This window comes from Pongo abelii, chromosome 19, assembly GCF_028885655.2.
Source record: "Pongo abelii isolate AG06213 chromosome 19, NHGRI_mPonAbe1-v2.0_pri, whole genome shotgun sequence".
NCBI classification, from domain to species: domain Eukaryota; kingdom Metazoa; phylum Chordata; class Mammalia; order Primates; family Hominidae; genus Pongo; species Pongo abelii.
This window is the reverse complement of record NC_072004.2, coordinates 72,831,942-72,851,666: the sequence shown is the minus strand read 5'-3', so window position 1 is coordinate 72,851,666 and position 19,725 is coordinate 72,831,942. Positions and strand designations below refer to the sequence as shown.

Below are 19,725 nucleotides of genomic sequence, written 5' to 3'. Positions count from 1 at the left end.
TACCCTAACCCTCCACACCTACCCCAGTCCCCTGCCATGTGGCAGAAACTTAATACTCTTTCTTGATTCCCCAGTTCTGCTTGCTGAGCTGTGGGATACTGACCTTTTTGGCTGTCTTGGGCCGCTACGTCCCTGGGCTTCTGCTGTCCTACTTGATGCGTAAGTATGACATATGCCTCCCCTACGAAGTGTACCCTGCTCATAGCTTTCCAACTGTGGCTAACTCTAGGTCTGGGGAGAGGACTTTTATATTTCAATTCTCTAGGATATGACCTTTGCATATTTTCATGACCTGTTTAGTGTCATGAAAATACCCTTCTTAACTTTAGCAGGCTCTCCACATACAAAGTTCATTTCTTACCAAGTCAGAAATTGATGAGGGTCCACTAACATATATTGTTTGTATTACCAACTATAAAAGACTGCCTGTCCCTGTTTAAGGAGAGAATTTTTAGAGCCAGGGTATTGTCAGCAGAACATAACTCTTGGGGATTTCTCTACTAGGTTTTATTTATGCCAGAGTACTTTCTTCCCACTTAGAGCATAGTTTTGTAAATTTAGTTACTTCCTGTTGGCATGTACTCAGCTTGCTTGGGGCTGGAAGAACTAAGTACTTATGCCTGTGGCTTTTGTATATCAAAACCTCGCATGATTTGTTGTGTAATTTTTAGGCATTGTTACCATTTATGGCTCAGTGACACCCATTGCCAGGTTCTGCCCTTGGCCTGTCAGCAGCATACTGTGCTGTGCACAGCCCTGCACTAGGCTCTGTGGGTGGCTATAGAAGTCCCTGCCCTCAAAAACTCCTTCATGTGTAGGGGAGACTGGTGAAGATGACCGTCAGACTTGGGCAGATATGTTCCACACTTTGTGTCCAAGCCCTAAGGACCAATAGCAGCGCTACAGTTGGGAATGTTTTTTGCAGCCCCTTCTCCATTTTGTCACTGTTTCCCATGCCTCCTCATAGTTGTCACTGTCATGATGTGGCCCCTTGCTGTGTACCACCGACTGTGGGATCGAGCATATGTGCGGCTGAAGCCAGCTCTGCAGCGGCTGGACTTCAGCGTCCGTGGCTACATGATGTCCAAGCAGAGAGAGAGACAATGTAAGTGTCATGGTGTCATTCTTTCCACTTAGGCAATTTGGGGCGAAAAGGAGAAGCCCATAGGTCTGACATACTGGGTGGGTCCTCAAAAGTGGAAGTGGGGGGTAGTTGGTGGGGGTGAGGATTGGTAGGTAAAAGTGATATTCTGTTCTAGGGAAACCTGTGTAGGCTTGCCAGTTTTTATCATTTGGAATCCTAGGCTCTCGTTTTAAACCTAGCTGATAAAAACTCAAGTCGAATAAAAGCTAGACAGTGAAGATAAATTCCTAGTATTTGTGCTTTTTTTTTTTTTTTTTTTTTGAGACAGGGTCTCATTCTGTTGCCCAGGCTGGAGTGCAGTGGCATGATCATGGCTCACTGCAGCCTCGACCTCCCAGGCTGAAGTGATCCTTCTACCTCAGCCCCGCCAAACCCTTCAGTAGCTGGGACTACAGGCATGTGTCACCACATCTGGCTGATTTTTAAATTTTTTTGTAGAGATGGGGTCTCATGTTGCCCGGGCTGATCCTGAACTCCTGGGCTCAAGCGATCCTCCTGCCTTGGCGTTCCAAAGTGTTGGGATTACAGATGTGAGCCACCGCGCTGAGCCCAGAGCAGATCCTTTCAACTCCTAAGCCTGGTCTCTTTTCACTAGTAAAAGCTGCCTCCCAAAGGTGATTAAAAACTGCTGCCTCAGAGGTTGTAAGTATACTAGCCTGAGATCTATGCAACACATTAATGATGGTAGTACAAACTTTTCCCTCCCTTGTGTGGTCTTGTCAGGTTTTGTGTTTTATGGAGTCCTGGCCTTCAAAGAGCCCTGCACTTGGTCACCAAGGCCCAAGTCCCCTTGGGGCAGCCAGTTGAATAATACCAGTCCTCAAAAGTCTGATTTAACAAGGTGTGCATCTCCTTTTGCCCTCTCTCTGATCATGTCCACTTAACACCTTGACGTTAGGTCTGCCTTTAGCCATCCAGACAGTTGTTGACAAAGCCTGGTATTTGATCATCTGACCAGAATAGAAATGTGTGCCAGCCCGGGCGCAGTGGCTCACGCTTGTAATCCCAGCACTTTTGGAGGCTGAGGTGGGCGGATCACCTTAGGTCAGGAGTTCAAGACCAGCTTGACCAATATGATGAAACCCCGTCTCTACTAAAAATACAAATATTAGCCAGGTGTGGTGGTGAGCACCTGTAATCCCAGCTACTCAGGAGGCTGAGACAGGAGAATCACTTGAATCCAAGAGGCAGAGGTTGCAGTGAGCCGAGATCGCGCCATTGCACTCCAGCCTAGGCAACAAGAGCAAAACTCTATCTCAAAAAAAAAAAAAGAAAAAAGAAATATGTAGGGCCTGGTGGAGAGGATGTTGGAAGCTGAGATATTTTCTCCTGTGTTATCAACTCACCTTGCATTTAGGCTCAGCAGCTCAGCCTTCTGTTATTATTATGTAGGCTTAGAGCCAGATTCAGAGAGGCTCATTGTTTTGTGTTCTGATTTTATGCCTTTAAAGTCTAAAGGGGATTTTACCCTGGTGGGAAGGTATCAAGCAAGGCTTTGTGCTCTTCCCACAGTACGCCGCAGAGCTCTGCACCCAGAACGAGCCATGGACAACCACAGTGACAGTGAAGAGGAGCTTGCTGCCTTCTGTCCTCAGGTATGTTGAGTGTGGGAGCTGCTTCACTGTCCAGTTTTCTTTAGCTCCCTTTTAACCATCTGACAGCTCACATTTAGGCCATAACCAGGTTTGAGGCCTTAGACTCCCCTTGTTCCCAAGACCAGTAACAAGGAGAGAAGTGAGACTTTGTTCCTAGATCTCAATTTTTTTTTTTTATCATATCATTCCTCTAATCAACCTAGATCTCAATTAGAGCCTGATGCCCAGCACCGCTCTTCCATATCTCTTTTTACCCTACCATTATGGAAGAACTTCTGCAGCTGATATGATCATCTTTTAAACAGCCCAGTTCACCCTTGGGTCTGTGCAGTATGTGTATCCTCCTACCACTTTGAAAAGTTATCTCTGGATCGATTCTTTGCCTTAAAGTAAGTGGGTAATTGACTCCCCCAAGACTGCTTTTCTTCCTGTGCTTAAGAGGTTATGAATGAGTGTTTTCTTTGGGAGAGCAGCCTAAAAGGGGTCAAGATTTTTTTGTTATTGTTGTTACTTTCACATGTATTGATTTAAAAAAAAACAAAGGGGAGGGGGAGTTTTCAACATGAAGTTACCATCTATCCCTGGTTACATTGATGGCCTTTGGATAACTAATGCTAGCTGATTAGTAAAGCTGTACCTGGTGACTACACTTGATTCCTGATGGCATTATCTCACGTTTGTTGGTCTTTTCTTTTCATAAGCTGGACGATTCTACTGTTGCCAGGGAATTGGCCATCACAGACTCTGAGCACTCAGACGCTGAAGTCTCCTGTACAGATAATGGCACATTCAATCTTTCAAGGGGCCAGACACCTCTAACGGAAGGCTCTGAAGGTGAGGGGAGCTTTTGACCTCAGTTGCTGATGGCTCTGTTGCCTCTTAGCTTTCCTGAACAGAGGGGATACTGGTACTTGCTCCTCTCCTGTTTTCTGAGCTATGGATCAGGTGGCAGAGCAGCCTGAGGGCTGTGGCTACAGCCAGGATGGCACTGCTGCCCTTCTTGAAGACTTTAGTCCCTTAGTAGCCTCAGGCAGTAGCCTCACGGGACAGAGAAGAAGAGAGGGGGAATTGTGTAGAGATCACAGCCATCTATAAGTGGAGGGGAAAGTTACACCAGTCCCATGGGTTTATTTCACCCTGAGAAAGCCAGGGTGGGAAAAATCTGGTCATGTGGGGCTGGGGCACAGGAGGGCCAGGTAGGTGCCATGACTCAGACACTTCTGTATTCTACCAGACCTAGATGGTCACAGTGATCCAGAGGAATCCTTTGCCAGAGACCTTCCAGACTTCCCTTCCATTAATGTGGATCCTGCTGGCCTGGATGACGAGGACGACACTAGCATTGGCATGCCCAACTTGATGTACCGTTCACCGCCAGGGGCTGAGGAGCCCCAGGCCCCACCTGCCAGCCGGGACGAGGCTGCGCTGCCGGAGCTCCTGCTTGGTGCTCTGCCTGTAGGATCCAACCTCACCAGCAACCTTGCCAGCCTGGTCTCCCAGGGTATGATTCAGCTGGCCTTGTCAGGGGCCTCCCAACCAGGCCCTTCTGGAGCACCTGCCCAGAGAGCAACGAGAGGCTTCCTCCGGTCCCCCAGTTCAGACCTGGACACTGATGCTGAGGGGGATGACTTTGAACTTCTGGACCAGTCGGAGCTGAATCAGCTGGACCCTGCCAGTTCTAGGAGCCACTGAGGCAGAGACTCCTTTTGGGAGTCACTGTGGTTTTAGGTTTTTTTCTCCCTATTCCACTTAAGGTGATGGGGCAAGGGAAGAACTCGGCTCCCCTCCCCTGAATTATATTTGTATGCTGGGTGGCCTGGCTGATGCTCAGAGGCCTGCTTAGAGAGGACACTCACTCCCCTCCCACCAGCTGGATGCCCATTTCTGAGCTCAGTCACTGAAGTGAGAGTATGCTCCCTCAAGGGAGGCTTCTCTCCATCAGGATGGTACTTTGGGGGAACAAAATAGTCAGGGATATTGGTTCCCCTTTGAGGAGGTGCTGCTGTTTGCTTTTAGGTATGAGTGCTCAGGGGCCCTCACTGAAAGAGCCCATGCCTGCCTTCCTCCTTTCATTGCCTCTCTAGAGCCCCCAAAGTCAGGCAGCAGCTGGAGTAGTTACATTGTCATCATCTTTTTTTTGAGACAGTTTCGCTCTGTTGCCCAGGCTGGAGTGCAGTGGTGTGATCTTGGCTTACTGCAACCTCTGCCTCCCAGGTTGAAGAGGTTCTCCTGGCCTCAGCCTCCTGAGTAGTGGGATTACAGGTGCCCGCCACTATGCCCGGCTAATTTTTCTTTTGGTATTTTTAGTAGAAATGGGGTTTCACCGTGTTGGCCAGGCTGGTCTCAAACTCCTGACCTCAAGTGATCTGCCTGCCTTGGCCTCCCAGAGTGCTGAGATTAGTCATCATCTTTTGTTAAACCAGGATTTGATTTCTTTTTTTTTTTTTTTGAGACAGAGTCTCGCTTTGTTGCCCAGGCTGGAGTGCAGTGGCATGATCTCGGCTCACTGCAACCTCTGCCTGCCGAGTCAAGTGATTCTCCTACCTCAGCCTCCTCAGTAGCTGAGATTACAGGCATGCACCACCAAGCCTGGCTAATTTTTTTGTGTTTTTAGTAGAGATGGGGTTTCACCATGTTGACCAGGCTGGTCTAGAACTCCTGACTGCAAATAATCAGCCCGCCTCAGCCACCCAAAGTGTTGGGATTACAGGTGTGAGCCACTGTGCCCAGCGTGATTTTTTTTTTTTTTTTTTTTTTTTTTAAAGCAAACTTGTCCTTTGGTTTTGCAGAACAGGCCTGCTCCCTCTCCTCTAGCCCATCATTTCTTGGGGCCTGAACCCCAGTGCTCCAAAGTATTGCTTGTGAAATTTAAAAAATGTGAATATGATGTGGGGATGGGCCTCTTCTACATTACCTTGGCCCAGGGGGATCAGCTGACTGGGAGGATTAGTGAGCACCTCTGTATTTTGAGGACTGAGTCTTCTGGAGCTGTGTAGTTAATCTTCGGTTTCTGATAACCCCTGGGTCCATCTGGCCATCAGCCTCAGCAGTGAGCAAAGCAATACCATACTCATTTCTATGTTCCTGTTCCTTCCTCTGCTCCTCCTTTGGAGAAGCAGTAATTCCACGGGGGATGATACAGTAGCACTTTACAAATGGCTCCATGTCATTCATCCCAGGGGCCATAATCTCTTGCACCACCTATTCTTACTTCCTGTTCAGCTCCTTTATAGCTTTTATTTTCAACTGCTTCCCAACTTGGTGGGGCCTCCTTTAAGGATGAGCCAATAGTAAGAATGTGGCTGTAATCAGCAGAGACCCCTGTGAGGGGTGTCTGTTCTGCAGCCCCTAGTAAAATCATGTGAGACAAACTTAAACATGGTAATTGATTCTAAACCTGTGCCAGTCTATAGCCTCTGCCTCCCCAATCAGAGCTCAAGCCAAACTCTTCTGTCCTCTTTCCTTCTGCATTAACCCTTTGCTGATCCTCAGGGGCCACTCCCCCAACACCCCTGTACTTGGGTGAGGGATGTTGGACAGAGCCTGTTTTCAGGTACTGCAGGTGGGGGTGTGCTGACATGTTTGCTTTTGGTTGATGGAGAAGGTACAGAGGCCAGGCCTGGAGTGAAAATGGTTGACAGTGAGAAGGGGGAAGAGTTAGGTGTCTCATAGTCACTCATAGTGGGGTGGTCAGGGGTAATGGCATCTCCCCACTTTAGGCTTCTCAAACACTTTGGACACCTCTCAAGTTCAGATGTCTTACAGGTGAGCTCTGATGTGGAAAGACAGGAGGTATGGTGAAGGAGGGGGATTTCGTGTGTTTGCATGAGTGTGCGCTTCAGGCCTTGGGAGTTGGCAAGAGGGAGGGAAGGAAGGAGAGCAAAAATCTTCAGAAGGTGTTTCTTGTACCTGGGGGATCCTGCTCTGAATCTCCAGTCTCCACTGTGAACTGAGGAGGGGAGGAGTGTGCTGGGGAATAAATCTTGTATGAGAACAATCTTTAAGAGACTGATGCTGAATGGTGTCCTACCCTTGATAGGTCTTCTCTTGTAAATCTGAGTTCTGATTAATTTGAAGTGATAGCCTTAAAAGGAAGCCCAGGTATGAGCGACCCACCAGCCCACCCCTATTTTTCCTTCTTGATGGCCAGAACATCACCATAGTATGAGGCTACTTTCCTTCTTGTGAGAGCCCCACCATCAGCATAACTGGCACTCTTGGCTAGTATTTAGCCTGTATTTCCTTCATTTCTAATTCTTTTTTTTTTGAGACGGAGTCTCGGTCTGCCCAGGCTGGAGTGCAGTGGTGCGATCTCCTCTCACTGCAAGCTCCGCCTCCCGGGTTCACGCCATTCTCCTGCCTCAGCCTCCCGAGTAGCTGGGACTACAGGCGCCCGCCACTATGCCCGGCTAATTTTTTGTATTTTTAGTAGAGATGGGGTGTCACAGTGTCAGCCAGGATGGTCTCGATCTCCTGACCTCATGATCCGCCCGCCTTGGCCTCCCAAAGTGCTGGGATTACAGGCGTGAGCCACCGCGCTCGGCCCCTTCATTTCTAATTCTTAATATTGTCTCCTAAACGTGCAGAGACAAGCACACGTTTTAAAGGCTAAGGAGGTTGTAGGTAGCAGAAGGCTTTAAAAAGTAGCACCTTACTCCTCCACTGGATGGTTTGAGCTGCAGGGACAGCTGCTCTTTGGCCTTCAGCTGACCTCAGAAACTAGAAATATTTATTTCAGGCTCTGTCCCATTGGCCACTGTGGTCAGGGGTGGAAAGCACCTGCCAGGTGTTGCCCTGAGATTGACTGGGCTAACAAACTTTTCCACAAGCTTTGTGGTTGAACAGCAGCCCCCTCCTAACCCTATCTTTCCTTGGCGTCCAAACTACAGCAGGTGTCGAGTGCCCCCTGGGTGCGAAGCTCGGTATTAAGCAAATAAGGGTGGTTGCTCTCCAAGGCGCTTAGCTGTCCCCCCTTCCCACTTTTTTTTTGTTCGAGACTGCATCTCGCTCTGTCGCCAGGATGGGGTGCAGTGGCGCGCTCATAGTGGCTCACTGCAGCCTCGATCTCCGGGGCTCTGGTGACCTATCTCAGCCTCCAGAATAGCTGGGACCACAGAAGCGCGCCACCACGCCTAATTTTTTGTACTTTATTTGCAGAGATGGGGTTTCATGTTGCCCAGACTGGTCTCGAATTCCTGGGCTCAAACGATCCGCCCGCTTCAGCCTCCCAAAGTGATAGGATTGCAGGCGTGATGTGCCACTGCGCCCGACCAAGGAGCTTAGCTTTCTATTAAGTTTTCCCAACAACTTTCCTACCACTATCTACTGTTCCTATTTTACAAATGACAAAACTAACCGACAAAAGAGCACTGGACCGTGGGACCAGAGCACCTCCCTGTGGGGTAACCTTGAGCTGTCGCTTGCCCAGGGCGGCAGCGGATGTCTGAAGCGTCTTCCAGTCCCAACACTCGACCTAACTCAAGGTCACCAGTGCTCAGCTGCGGCTGGAACTGGGTCTCGAAACTTGAAGGCCTTCTCTGCTACAGCCTTCCTTCCCGGGGGCAGAAAGAGGAAGTTTCTTAGCCGTGGGTGCGCCGGCGCCTTCGCAGAGGCCCAGGGCTTGAGGTCCGGCCCAGATGTGCAAGTTCCGACCTGAAATGAACTATGGGGTCCGGGAGGAGTCGCCTTGCTCCTCCGGAAGGCTTCGCCTTCAGCCAATCACCGCTCGAGGCCCGCCCCCGTCGCCGGAAGGAGCCGTCGCCCCTAGCAACTACAACGTCCGGCTTTCTGAGTTGGGTGGCGGGAAAGGCGATGAGTAAAGGCCGGGCAGAAACTGCGGCGGGAGGTAACGGCGGCGTGGGCGCGGGTAAGACTCGGGAGGGCAGTGGGTGAGGAGGTCGGTTGAGTGGCCCCCTCCCCTGCCTTTCTCTCCGTAGCCGCCGGGATCCTCCTGAGGTACCTGCAGGAGCAGAACCGGCCCTACAGCGCTCAGGATGTGTTCGGGAACCTGCAGCGGGAACACGGACTGGGCAAGGCGGTGAGGACCCTCTCCCGGGATTCCCTCTCCGTCGGACTCCCTGGATTCAGGCTGGGGTCGTGCCCTTTGGAGCCTTGGGCGTTTTACACATCACTGGCTGGATTTCCCCAGACCCAGGCCCAGACTCCTCTGATTGCCCCTTCTCTCTTTGCCAGGTGGTGGTGAAGACGCTGGAGCAGCTGGCGCAACAAGGCAAGATCAAAGAGAAGATGTACGGCAAGCAGAAGATCTATTTTGCAGATCAGGTGAGGAGAACCTGCGCCGATTGTCACCCATGAGAGCCCGACAACGGGTGAATCTACTCCTAGTGTGAACTCTTTTGGAGACAAGGCCCCCCATGGAAAACTCACCTGTCTTAGGCCACTATCCTTAAATCAAGGTGTGTACTCCTCTTGTTAGGATCCCAACTTCACGAGGTTTCCAGATTTACAATATGATGGATGACAGAAGATCCTGTATTGTTGCTACCAAGATCCATTTCCGCTCCAAAGCTCTTATTCCTTATCATCTAGATTAGCAACACCCTCTGCCAAATGATGTTCCTCCTGCCTCCATCTGATTCTCTAAACACACATATCAAATTTATATTCTCCAGCCCAGACCTCCAGCTGGAATCTGTCAGGCATTAATATCAGAGTCAAAATTGCCACAGTGGAATGCCTCATCTTCCCCCCACCCCGGACTGGTTTCTTTCTAACATTCTTCTCCCCTAATGGAATTACTCTTCACTCAAACCAGAAACTTGGGAGCAATTCTTGACTTCCTTTACTAGTCAACCATCAAGTCCAGCTGATTTTTCCGTTTTTTGTTTTTGTTTTTTTCTTTGTCTTATTTTTATAGAGATGGGTCTTACTATGCTGCCCAGGTTGGTCCGAACTCCTGGGCTCAAGTGATCCTCCTGTCTTGGCCTCCCAAAGTGCTGGGAGGACAGGCGTGTGAACCACAGAGCCTGGCTGATTTTTCCATTCTTGAATCCACTCTCCTTTCCATCTGCCATGGTTGCTCTAGTTCACGCCCTCTTCATCTGTTGCAGTATCCTCCTAACAGATCTTGGCTCTTCAAACATATCTTAAACATTGCAGTCAGAATGATCTGTCTAAATAGATCTGGTCATGCACCTTCCCTATTTAAAACTGTTCAATGGCTCTCTAGTGCTGCAAAAAACATGTAAAAGGCACCGGAAGACACCCCAACCAGCCTCTGGCCTCACCAATCCTCATTATTTTTCTATCCACGAACACTAGATAATTCTGATGTGTTTTACTGCTCTGTCCTTTGCATGTTGTCTTCCCTGTACCTGCTTCTCTTCCTGGCCAGCTCTTTCTTTCCTTTAGGATTTCACTTAGACATCACCTTCTCCAGAAATCTTCCTTGAATGCTCCAAGCTAATTGTTTCTTTTTCAGGCCCTTACCTCTTTTTGTTATTGTTGTTGAGACGGAGTCTCGCTCTGTCACCCAGGCTGGAGTGCAGTGGCACAATCTCGGCTTACTACAAGCTCCACCTCCCAGGTTCACGCCATTCCCCTGCCTCAGCCTCCCGAGTAGCTGGGACTACAGGTGCCTGCCACCAAGCCTGATTTTTTTTTTTTTTTTTTTTTTTTTTGGTATTTTTAGTAGAGATGGGGTTTCATTGTGTTAGCCAGGATGGTCTCGATCTCCTGACCTCGTGATCCACCCGCCTCGGCCTCCCAAAGTGCTGGGATTACAGGCGTGAGCCACCGTGCCCGGCCCTGGCCCTTACCTCTTTTGAGGCATGCTGTATTACAATTATTTTTACTTGTCTCCTTTATTCAACTGAAGTTCCTCTAGGGTAGACCCCATTTCTCAATTCATTTTTATCTGATCAGCACCTCCGCAGTATCTAACATCCAGCAGATATTACTCGTTAAACTGAACAAACCACTTTCAAGGCTAACTTTCCTAAAACAGGCTGCATTTGTGTTACTCATCTAAAGATAATTCTCCAAAGGAGGGTTTGGCAAACTTTTTCTGCAAATGGCCAGACAGTATTTTTAGGATTTGTGGGCCATATATATCTCTTGTCGTGGCTGGCTGTATAACTGCCACAACTACTCACCTCTGCCACTGTAGAACAGAAGCAGCTGTAGACTATGTAAATGAATGGGTTGGGCTGTTTCAATAAAATTTTGTTTTCGAAAACATACATCTGGCAGGATTTGGCTTGCTGGCCATAGTTTGCTGGCCTCTGCCCTATAGGTTCACCTTGTCCAAGTGTAGAGTCCAGACTGCACTGGCTGGCATACTTTTTCAACCTGCTCCCCATCACCAACTGATGTGACCTCCCCCACCCCCGCACTGATCCCCAGTGCAGTTCTTTTCTAGCAGTGGCCCCTCATGAGAGAAGCTCCTCAGACTTACTGGAATCCCTTATCTACATGGATCCCAAGGCCCGGCATAGTGGCTCATGCATGTAATCCCAGCACTTTGGGAGGCTGAGGCGGATGGATCACTTGAGCCCAGGAGTTTGAGACCAGCCTGGGCAACATGGTGAAACCCCTTCTCTAGTAAAAATACAAAAATTAGCTGTGCTTGGTGGTGCGCGCCTGTAATCCCAGCTACTCAGGAGGCTGAGGCATAAGAATCACTTGAAGCCAGGAGGCGGAGGTTGCAGTCAGCCAAGATTGCACCACTGCACTCTGGCCTGGGTGACAGAGAAAGAAAGGAAGGAAAAGAGGGAAGGGAGGGAGAAAGAAAGAGAGACAGAGAGAGAGAGAGGGAAAGGGAGGGGAAAGGAGGGGAGGGAGGAGAAGGGAAGGAAGGAAGGAGGGAGAGAGAAAGGAAGGTGGAAAGGAGGATGGGAAGGAAGGACAGGAAGGAAGAAGAAAAGAAGTCCGTCCATCCCATCCATCATGCTTCTTCACCAGTCCAGTTTCTATCTATTATGGAAACCCATGATCTAGGTTTCCCCACCATGGGAACAATGTTACTTAACTGCTTCAGTCCAGGTAGTGGTTTTATCACTAAATGGGAAGATTTCTGTCCTAATCAGTATCCTGTCAACGTAGTAGCTGCTTAAGGACAGGCATTAGATTTCAGCTTTTCTTTCCCACCTTTTTAGTGGGGCCGCTCCTTAACTGAAAACGATTTCTCAAAAGTACTCTCCCACTATTTCTGCAGACCCTCTGGAGAGTTTGGGGTGTGGCTGGTTCCTGAGCGTTATCTAAATAGTGCCTTCCCAGGTGTGTGTTCCCATCTTTGTGCCTCACAACAGTTCACTTGTATTTTCCCTCCTTGGCAGGACCAGTTTGACATGGTGAGTGATGCTGACCTTCAAGGCCTAGATGGCAAAATCGTGGCCCTCACTGCTAAGGTGCAGAGCTTGCAGCAGAGCTGCCGCTACATGGAGGCTGGTAGGACTGGGTAGCCCCTCAAAAGTGCCCATAGGCTTAGGTTCATTCTAGAGGTCAGGAATTACTAAATGAATGGTTCAATGACTGTGGCATCTTGTTGCAGCTAAGACCCCTTTGCTGGGCTCCCTTAGGCATAAAAAGAAATGTAGGATAACTAATGGCTTTTGTGTACCAACAATTGGACAAGATACGCATTTGTTCTCCCTGCCACGATTATCAGTACACTGTCCCCACGTTTCCCTTTATTCCTGCTTCTTTAACTGGCTACGCCTAAGTGTTCAACCTCACACCCACACTACTTGTAGATGGAGGAGGAAAGAAAATTAGAAGAATAAATAATCCTGTAAGGCTTCGTTTCCTGAGCATTTCCATGTGACATGATAGATCCAGAGCAAGGTGGAACACCTCAGGGAGCACCCACTGGGAAAGACAGAACTCCTTCCTCAGGGGTAGCAAGTGACCCCAGGGGGATGTGGTTTCAGAGCTCAAGGAATTATCTAGTGCCCTGACCACACCAGAGATGCAGAAAGAAATCCAGGAGTTAAAGAAGGAATGCGCTGGCTACAGAGAGAGATTGAAGAACATTAAAGCAGCTACCAATCATGTGACTCCAGAAGAGAAAGAGCAGGTGAGCTGGAGGACCGCTGTGCAGGTCCAGAGTGAACATCAGGGCTGAGCCCCAGAGGGCTGCTGTGGTTCTGAGGAGTTAGAGGAACTTGCTTTTTCCTTCTAGGTATACAGAGAGAGGCAGAAGTACTGTAAGGAGTGGAGGAAGAGGAAGAGGATGGTAAGTGTGTGGGAGCTCCGAGACAGTTCCCTGGAGGTGCTTTTGAAAATGGCAGGCACCAGATCAACCGCTACACAGTATCATAAACTGACAGGCAGTGCCCAGTGCTGCCCATCTGAAAACGGGTGGTTTTATTTCTTGTCAGGCTACAGAGCTGTCTGATGCAATACTTGAAGGATACCCCAAGAGCAAGAAGCAGTTCTTTGTAAGTGGTACCCTCTTCTTTCTTTGCTTCCCTGTGGTCTTATCCTGGTGACGTCTCATTCACTTGTCTCCCTGTCCCACAGGAGGAAGTTGGGATAGAGACGGATGAAGATTACAACGTCACACTCCCAGACCCCTGAGGGGCCCACGGTCGGGACTGGTGGGGACTGCAGGATGTCAGAAGAGTGAGATGTCTTGCACTGGCTACCTTGTTTTTGGTTGGCTTTTGTTGTTGTTCCTGCTACTTTTCACCTTTAAGCAGAGCAGTCAGGAGACAGGCATAAACCAGAGCACTGGGTGGAGGATGAGGGCTGGTGGCTGGGGGTAGGCCCAGCCCATTTCATTGTCTAAACTGCAGTAGCTTGAGGTTAACATTTAGACTTGGAACAATGCTAAAGGAAAGCATTTGGCAATATTTATTATAATTTAATTTGATATAAAAATATTTAATTTCCTCTGGATAGTCAAACCTGCCAGATATCAAACCTGAGGAAGGCAGAAGTAAACTTGGAGAACTAGGGTAGAGAGAGGTTGCTATAAAACGAGCATTTGGAGGGCCCACGGCTTCACTCAGGACCTGCTGGGCTTGTGTACCCCAGGAGCCCTTTTGAATATCTTTTGTACGCTTTTCACCCCACCCCCAAGTCCTGGGAGAAATGCAGGCAACACTGAGACATGGGAGAGGCCAAGATATGCTTGACAGAAAGGGTGATTTTGAGGCCCAGTTAATATTTCAAAATTGTAACCGTAGCAAAACTGCATTGGTATTTAGAAAAATTAAAAATTTCCAATATGTAGTGCTGTGTTACACCTGCCTCTGCCGTGCAGCATCACAGCCTGTGGGAACCGGGAGGGCTTCCCTTATCACCCAGAGCAGAGGAGGAAGGTGATGGAATATGGGGTGAGGGGAGGAACCTGGTGGCCCCTCCCTGAGATGGCCAGAAAGCCCTTGGCCTCACCTGGAACTGACCAGGCAGCCCTAGTCTAGGCACAAGGTGCCCTTTCACCCTTCATGGCTGGGGGAATATTTCCTCTTACTCTTTTTCTCCCATACAGCTACTGCCAAAATGCCCCAACTTGGGCCAGATGTTGCCCAAGAGACCAAAACAGAGGAAAACAGTGGAAAACAGTTTCCAAATCTATGTAGCTCATGAGCAGAAATCTGAGGCTTGAAGAAAGGGCTGAGAGGGCAGGACCTCTTTGGGGTGTCCAGAGCAGACTCCCATCCCAAGGACTTCCATGGAGTGGGGGGAAGGCTGGGTAGGTTTGAGTTTTATCGTCAATATAATAAATTAATCAGAAGCTTTCACAAAACAAACACCGCAGCTCCGCTGAAGATAAAATGGGGCTGGGAAAACCAAACACCAAGTAGAAACCAGCTGACCAGTGTGAGGTGTTGTAGTCCAATCTCCTGGGCCCAGCAGTTCAGTGGCCAAGTAGAGATTCAAGGGCCTCTTGTTGGCTGTTCTGCAGGTTTCCAAGAACCGGTCAGTAAAGCTGGTTTTTCAATTGGTGCAGGACGCCAATCACAATCTCCCGCAGGGTCTGGTGAGGGCAGCAGAGGAAGAAATAGACAATGCCCAGGTCAGCACAGAGTAGTTTCCAAGATGCCTGCCTAGATCAGCCATGTACTTTAGAAAAGTGCTTTAAAAATAGCCCCCCCGGGGGCCAGGTGTGGTGGCTAACGCCTATAATCCCAGCACTTGGGAGGCCAAGGCGGGTGGATCACCTGAGTTTCAAGACCAGCCTGGCCAATATAGTGAAACCCCGTCTCTACTAAAAATACAAAAATTAGGTGTGGTGGTGCATGCCTGTAATCCCAGCTACACAGGAGGCTGAGGTATGAGAATCGCCTGAACCCAGGAGGTGGAGGTTGCAGTGAGCTGAGATCACACCACTGCACTCCAGCCTTGGTGACAGAGTGAGACTCCGTCTCAAAAAAAAAAAAAGCCCCCAGGAAGTACTGATGTCTGCAGTTTAATTTGAGGTGCTCCTGAAGCAGGATGGAGAGATGGAAATACAGTAAAATGTTTCGGTAAAATTTAGGGAGTGGGTATACAAGTGTTCACTGTGAACTCCTCTCAACATCGCAATATGTTTAATGTGTTTCACAATAAAAATGTTGGGAAACGAGGCCAGGCACAGTGGCTCATGCCTGTAATCCCTGCACTTTGGGAGGCCGAGGCGGGTGGATCACAAGGTCAGGATGTCGAGACCATCCTGGCTAACACAGTGAAACCCCATCTTACTAAAAAATACAAAAAATTGGCCAGGTGCGGTGGCACACGCCTGTAGTCCCAGCTACTCGGGAGGCTGAGGCAGGAGAATGGTGTGAACCCAGGAGGTGGAGGTTGCAGTGAGCCGAGCTTGTGCCACTGCACTCCAGCCTGAGCGACAGAACGAGACTCCCGTCTCAAAAAAAAAAAAAAAAAAGTTGAGAAACGAACAAGAAATCTCAGACACAAGTTTAAAGCCTCAGAAAAAGCAACCAGACTTCAATTAGAAGACTTAGTGCAATACCATTAGCACATCTCCATTATAAATAAATTTTAAAAAAGCTCTTGGGGCAACTACTTTAGTGGGCCTGAAGGTGGGGTCCTAGAATTTGCATTTCCAATTCTGCTGCAGATGCCTGGGGCTTCCATACAGGGGCAGCGATAACATGGGCTAAACAAAAGCCAAGAGCTGGACTTGACATTGAGCTCACATCACACTTGCCGAATGAAACCATAACATGAAGATGTGTGTTAGACAGCAAAGAAAAGGGAAAATACCAGGGCCCTGAAAGCTGTAGAAATGCCCTTAAGATCTAAAAGCAACTGCCATGCTTTTCTCAACAGCTGATGGCTTGGGCCACTTTGCTTGACAGTAGAGAAAACCGCAGACCCTGTGCCTACTGTTGCCCCATACCTGAGGCTTACAGTGCTCCTCAATCCAGCTGAAGACACAGGCTGACAGCTCCTGGAAGCTGGCCACTGAGATGGAGGCATTGAAGGACTGGAACAGGGAATCCATGATGCCTTGAAACACGTTGAACTTGACCTGGTCAGAGACCTGGTCCTCCCCTTCATGGGGGTTGTCCTGGTGTGCCTTCACAATCTGCTCATAGTTCCTAAAAGCATGCGGGCCAGGGCTGAGGTGCTGCAGCAGCTCCACCCACCCAAGAAGAATGACGGGACTGTCCTATGTACTCCCAGGAATGGCAGCCCCAGAGAGCTTCTGGGTGGGGTTCAGTATCAGGGAGACACTGCTTCCAGGCCAGGAATGGTGGCCCTCTCTCTCCAACCTTCCTTACATTAATCCAACAGGCATTTCCTGAGTGTCTGCCATGTGTAAGGACAGTTGTGGATACACAGTCCTTCTACTGGCTAGCTCAGGAACTGAGAGTATTATCTGTACTGTAGTAACTGATGTGGCCTTTGAACAAGGGAAGGTGTGCAATGAAGTTGCCTCAGAAGCTCTGGTTCCCCCCATTCAGCACCCCTCTTACACTTTCATGATCTTTAGGGCTGTGACATCCTTGCGTAACGTAGACACCTCCTCCTCCTGCTTTTTCTTCTCCTTGTGCAAAAACTGAATGTAGTCAATGGCTAGGGTGGGGGCAAGAAAAAAGGACAGGTACAGAAGTATTCTCAACCCAGAAGATAAGGTTGACTTTGTTCCCCTTCCCCCAGACCCCAACTATCCCATGGCAATCACCACACCAAGGCCGAGCCATGGGTGGGTAGGAGGCGCTGGCCTCTTCACAGCCCCTCTTGGCTCCAGCCCCTCCAGTGCTTTCCTTAGCCATACTCTTTTGTAGAACGATGGCTTTGCTGAGCTTTTGGGAGCCAATGGAGAAGTCCTGCTGCTGGCAAGTGGGGACGATGGTCTGAAGGTCATCATAGCCTCTCTGTGGAGACAGCAGGGGAAATGGGTTCTTTAACCCTGAGAGATTAAAGTAAAATGGCACAAAGTTGCTCCATGACACCAAGTTCTATGCTCACAAACTCAACGGGGTGGGAAGGCTGCAAGGGAGGGGTTTGTGCCTGGGACTATACTACCTGCCCACCCCCTAGGGTGCCTAGGACTGTCTGAGAGGGTCAGGGCACAGGGAAGCTGAACTATGCAGGGCCCTCCTGCACTGGCTGAGGCACAGGCCTCCCTGGTCACCTTGATGGCGTCCCTCCTCTTCTGCTCAGCCTGAGTGTGTGCGCGCCGCCGCCGGTCTTTGTAAGACTCCTTGTAGGCCTCCTGGTGGTAATCACTGTCCTCGTCATCTACGCTCAGAGATGGGGGCAGGGAGAGGTCATCTTGGGGCCCAGTGGGGTCCAGCTAGCCCACCTTTCCCCAGCTGGGAAGAAGCTGGTGTCCAGAGAAGGCAGATGGACAGAAGAACCTAATGTTCCAGATGAGGTGAAAGATGGTGAGACCCTGTGTCTGATACTTTGGCTCCAGCACCCCTGTGTGGATGGCTGGGGCTTCCCTGTCTAGGAAAGGTACTACAATTATGACATATCTGAGCCCCCCAAGGTAGGGGGGATGTTACCGCCTACCTGTGTTGGGGACAGAAGAGGCACTGGTGGAACCGATGCTATTAGCTCTGGACACTACACTCCCCTTGCGGGTGCTTTCTACAAAAAGCCCTGGAAAAGAGAGGCCCCAATAACTAAGGGGCGGGGTGGAGAACATTGCCAGACCCTCAGACACCTGTAGGACACAATGGCTTTCTTTTATTATTATTTTTTTTTTTCAGACGGAGTCTCGCTCTGTCACCCAGGCTGGAGTGCAGTAGCACAATCTCGGCTCACTGCAAGCTCCACCTCCCAGGTTCACACCATTCTCCTGCCTCAGCCTCCCGAGTAGCTAGGACCACAGGCGCCCGCCACCACGCCCGGCTAATTCTTTTGTACTTTCAGTGGAGACGGGGTTTCACCGTGTTAGCCAGGATGGTCTCGGTCTCCTGACCTCGTGATCCGCCTGCCTCGGCCTCCCGACCTCGTGATCCGCCTGCCTCGGCCTCCCAAAGTGCTGGGATTACAGGAGTGAGCCACCGCGCCCGGCCACACAATGGCTTTCTTAAATGCTGACCTCTTCCCTTCAACTCAAAGCCAACCATACTGGGCCCCCCACTTCCTGCCAGACCACGCTGCAGTGCTCTGCTCCCTAGTGTCTACACTGCTCCATAGGCCTGCATGATACCCCTGGCTCACAAACGGGCATCTGGACGTGATGAGGGTGTGAGTGATCAGCTGTCACTAGTTCCACCACTTCCCTGTTCCAGAGCAGAGGGAACTAGGTGTCACCCTCAGTTGTTTTCTGCCCTTGTCCTTCAGCTCCTGCTGTCTCAAGCCAGGAACTCTGCTCAGGGACAGTGGACTGTGCTCAGGCGTGGTTGGCAAGGCCACAAGAATCTAGAAAGCCTGGGCGGGAGTGTCCCTCTAGAGCTTAAGACGGGGCGGCTACTCACCGGGGTCCAGGCTGTTGTCGCTGTAGGCATACTCCACCTGCGGCACAGAGCACGGGAAGGGCCCGTCAGACCTCCACCCCTGGGGGGAGGCGGCCCTTCCACTGCAGGCACGCACAGTGCGCCCCCCATTCCGGGAAGGCGCCTCTGTCACCCTGCGCGCGCGCGCGCGCACACACAGCCCGGGGTGCGCGGGCCGCTTAATGAGTCCTCCGAGACTGGCACAGGCTAGACCGTGCGAGTGCCTCCCCTGTGTATGATCCCTTCCGCCCCTACTCCACCCCAATCCCCCGTTCCCCCGACTCGCGCGCACACGCCTCATTTTTTTCCCCACCTTGGTACACGCGGGGTGAGAGCTGTCTTCTCTGCAGCCCCGGGGCCCGGAGAGCGTGGGGGACTTTGGGGACAAGAGGGAAGCCCCTCGTCTTCCGGCCCCCCTACGTGCACGAGCCCGACCCGCCCTCCCCTCGCTGGCGTGCGCGCCCACGGGGCTTGCCTTGACCCAAGGGTCCTCGGGAGAGGCGCCCGGCTCCGTCATCTTGCACCCACCGGACCGGAAACCAGCCAGCGGGCGGGCCCCCTGCGGCGAAGAAGTGGGTGGTGTGCCCACGTGACCCGCGCCCGTCAATCCGCGACCGAGAGGTGGGGCAGGGCGAGAGCATCGCGCATGCGTGGCCCAGACTTTTCTCCACGGTTCCAGCCGTCAAAGCCCGGCGCTTGGCCTGGCGCCAGCCTCCTTCGGGGCTGCTCCCAGCTGTGCCTGCCCTCCCCGGGTTAGGCACTGGAATGGCGGCGACATGAAGCGCGTTTTGTAAGATGGAGTCCCCTCAATTGGCTTGTCAGCACACCACCGCAGGTAGTGTGTGCACGCGCACTGTCCGGCCGGCCGGCTGGCTCCCCACGTTACTCTGAGGGCGGCCTCCCCGCGCTCACCGGACCTGCACTGCTGGCCGGTGTGTCAGGAGCCGGGCAGAGAAGCCCCCAGCCACATCGTCCGACCCCACCGCCTGGCACGTGGGGGGAGCTGCAAGCTCTGTGACGGCAGAGGCCCCGCCTGGCACGTGGAAGGCTGATCTTCCAACACTCAGCCCAGTGTCTGGCAGGATGCATGTGGAATGAATCCTTGCAAAGAACCTGCTAG

The 19,725-nt window shown here is 50.8% G+C and overlaps 3 protein-coding genes across 9 annotated transcripts in view; 2 read left to right on the top strand and 1 right to left on the bottom strand.

The window, feature by feature from the left end:
• RETREG3 (reticulophagy regulator family member 3) overlaps window positions 1-6,736 on the top strand; it is a 30,216-nt gene extending 23,480 nt beyond the window's left edge. The window contains exons 5-9 of the mRNA XM_002827508.5: window positions 75-159; window positions 968-1,105; window positions 2,657-2,739; window positions 3,441-3,573; window positions 3,974-6,736. Coding sequence (XP_002827554.3) covers window positions 75-159; window positions 968-1,105; window positions 2,657-2,739; window positions 3,441-3,573; window positions 3,974-4,431 — 897 coding nt within the window. The 3' untranslated portion in view covers window positions 4,432-6,736. The remainder of the gene's footprint in view (window positions 1-74; window positions 160-967; window positions 1,106-2,656; window positions 2,740-3,440; window positions 3,574-3,973) is intronic.
• A 1,728-nt stretch (window positions 6,737-8,464) lies between these two features.
• Window positions 8,465-13,935, top strand: PSMC3IP (PSMC3 interacting protein). 2 transcript variants are annotated; one of them, XM_002827513.5, is made up of 8 exons: window positions 8,465-8,584; window positions 8,676-8,776; window positions 8,932-9,021; window positions 12,036-12,147; window positions 12,630-12,775; window positions 12,881-12,934; window positions 13,080-13,139; window positions 13,222-13,935. In XM_002827513.5, exons 1-8 carry the CDS (start codon window positions 8,551-8,553, stop codon window positions 13,276-13,278), a joined length of 654 nt encoding a protein of 217 aa, XP_002827559.2. In that variant the 5' UTR covers window positions 8,465-8,550; the 3' UTR covers window positions 13,279-13,935. The 2 variants fall into 2 exon arrangements, with proteins under 2 accessions (XP_002827559.2, XP_054402410.1); XM_054546435.2 differs by lacking the exons at window positions 8,465-8,584; window positions 8,676-8,776 and having other exon boundaries at window positions 9,006-9,155.
• Window positions 13,015-19,574, bottom strand: MLX (MAX dimerization protein MLX). Of its 6 annotated transcripts, none has more exons than XR_008519525.2 (9): window positions 19,081-19,550; window positions 18,588-18,624; window positions 17,674-17,763; window positions 17,291-17,397; window positions 16,931-17,030; window positions 16,629-16,728; window positions 16,049-16,250; window positions 14,523-14,683; window positions 13,015-13,210 (listed from the first exon to the last, which is right to left on the bottom strand). XR_008519525.2 is itself a non-coding variant. In NM_001134100.1 (8 exon segments), coding segments are annotated over 8 exon segments (735 nt in total). In that variant the 5' UTR covers window positions 19,123-19,178; the 3' UTR covers window positions 13,018-14,626.
• Window positions 19,575-19,725: the final 151 nt, after the last annotated feature.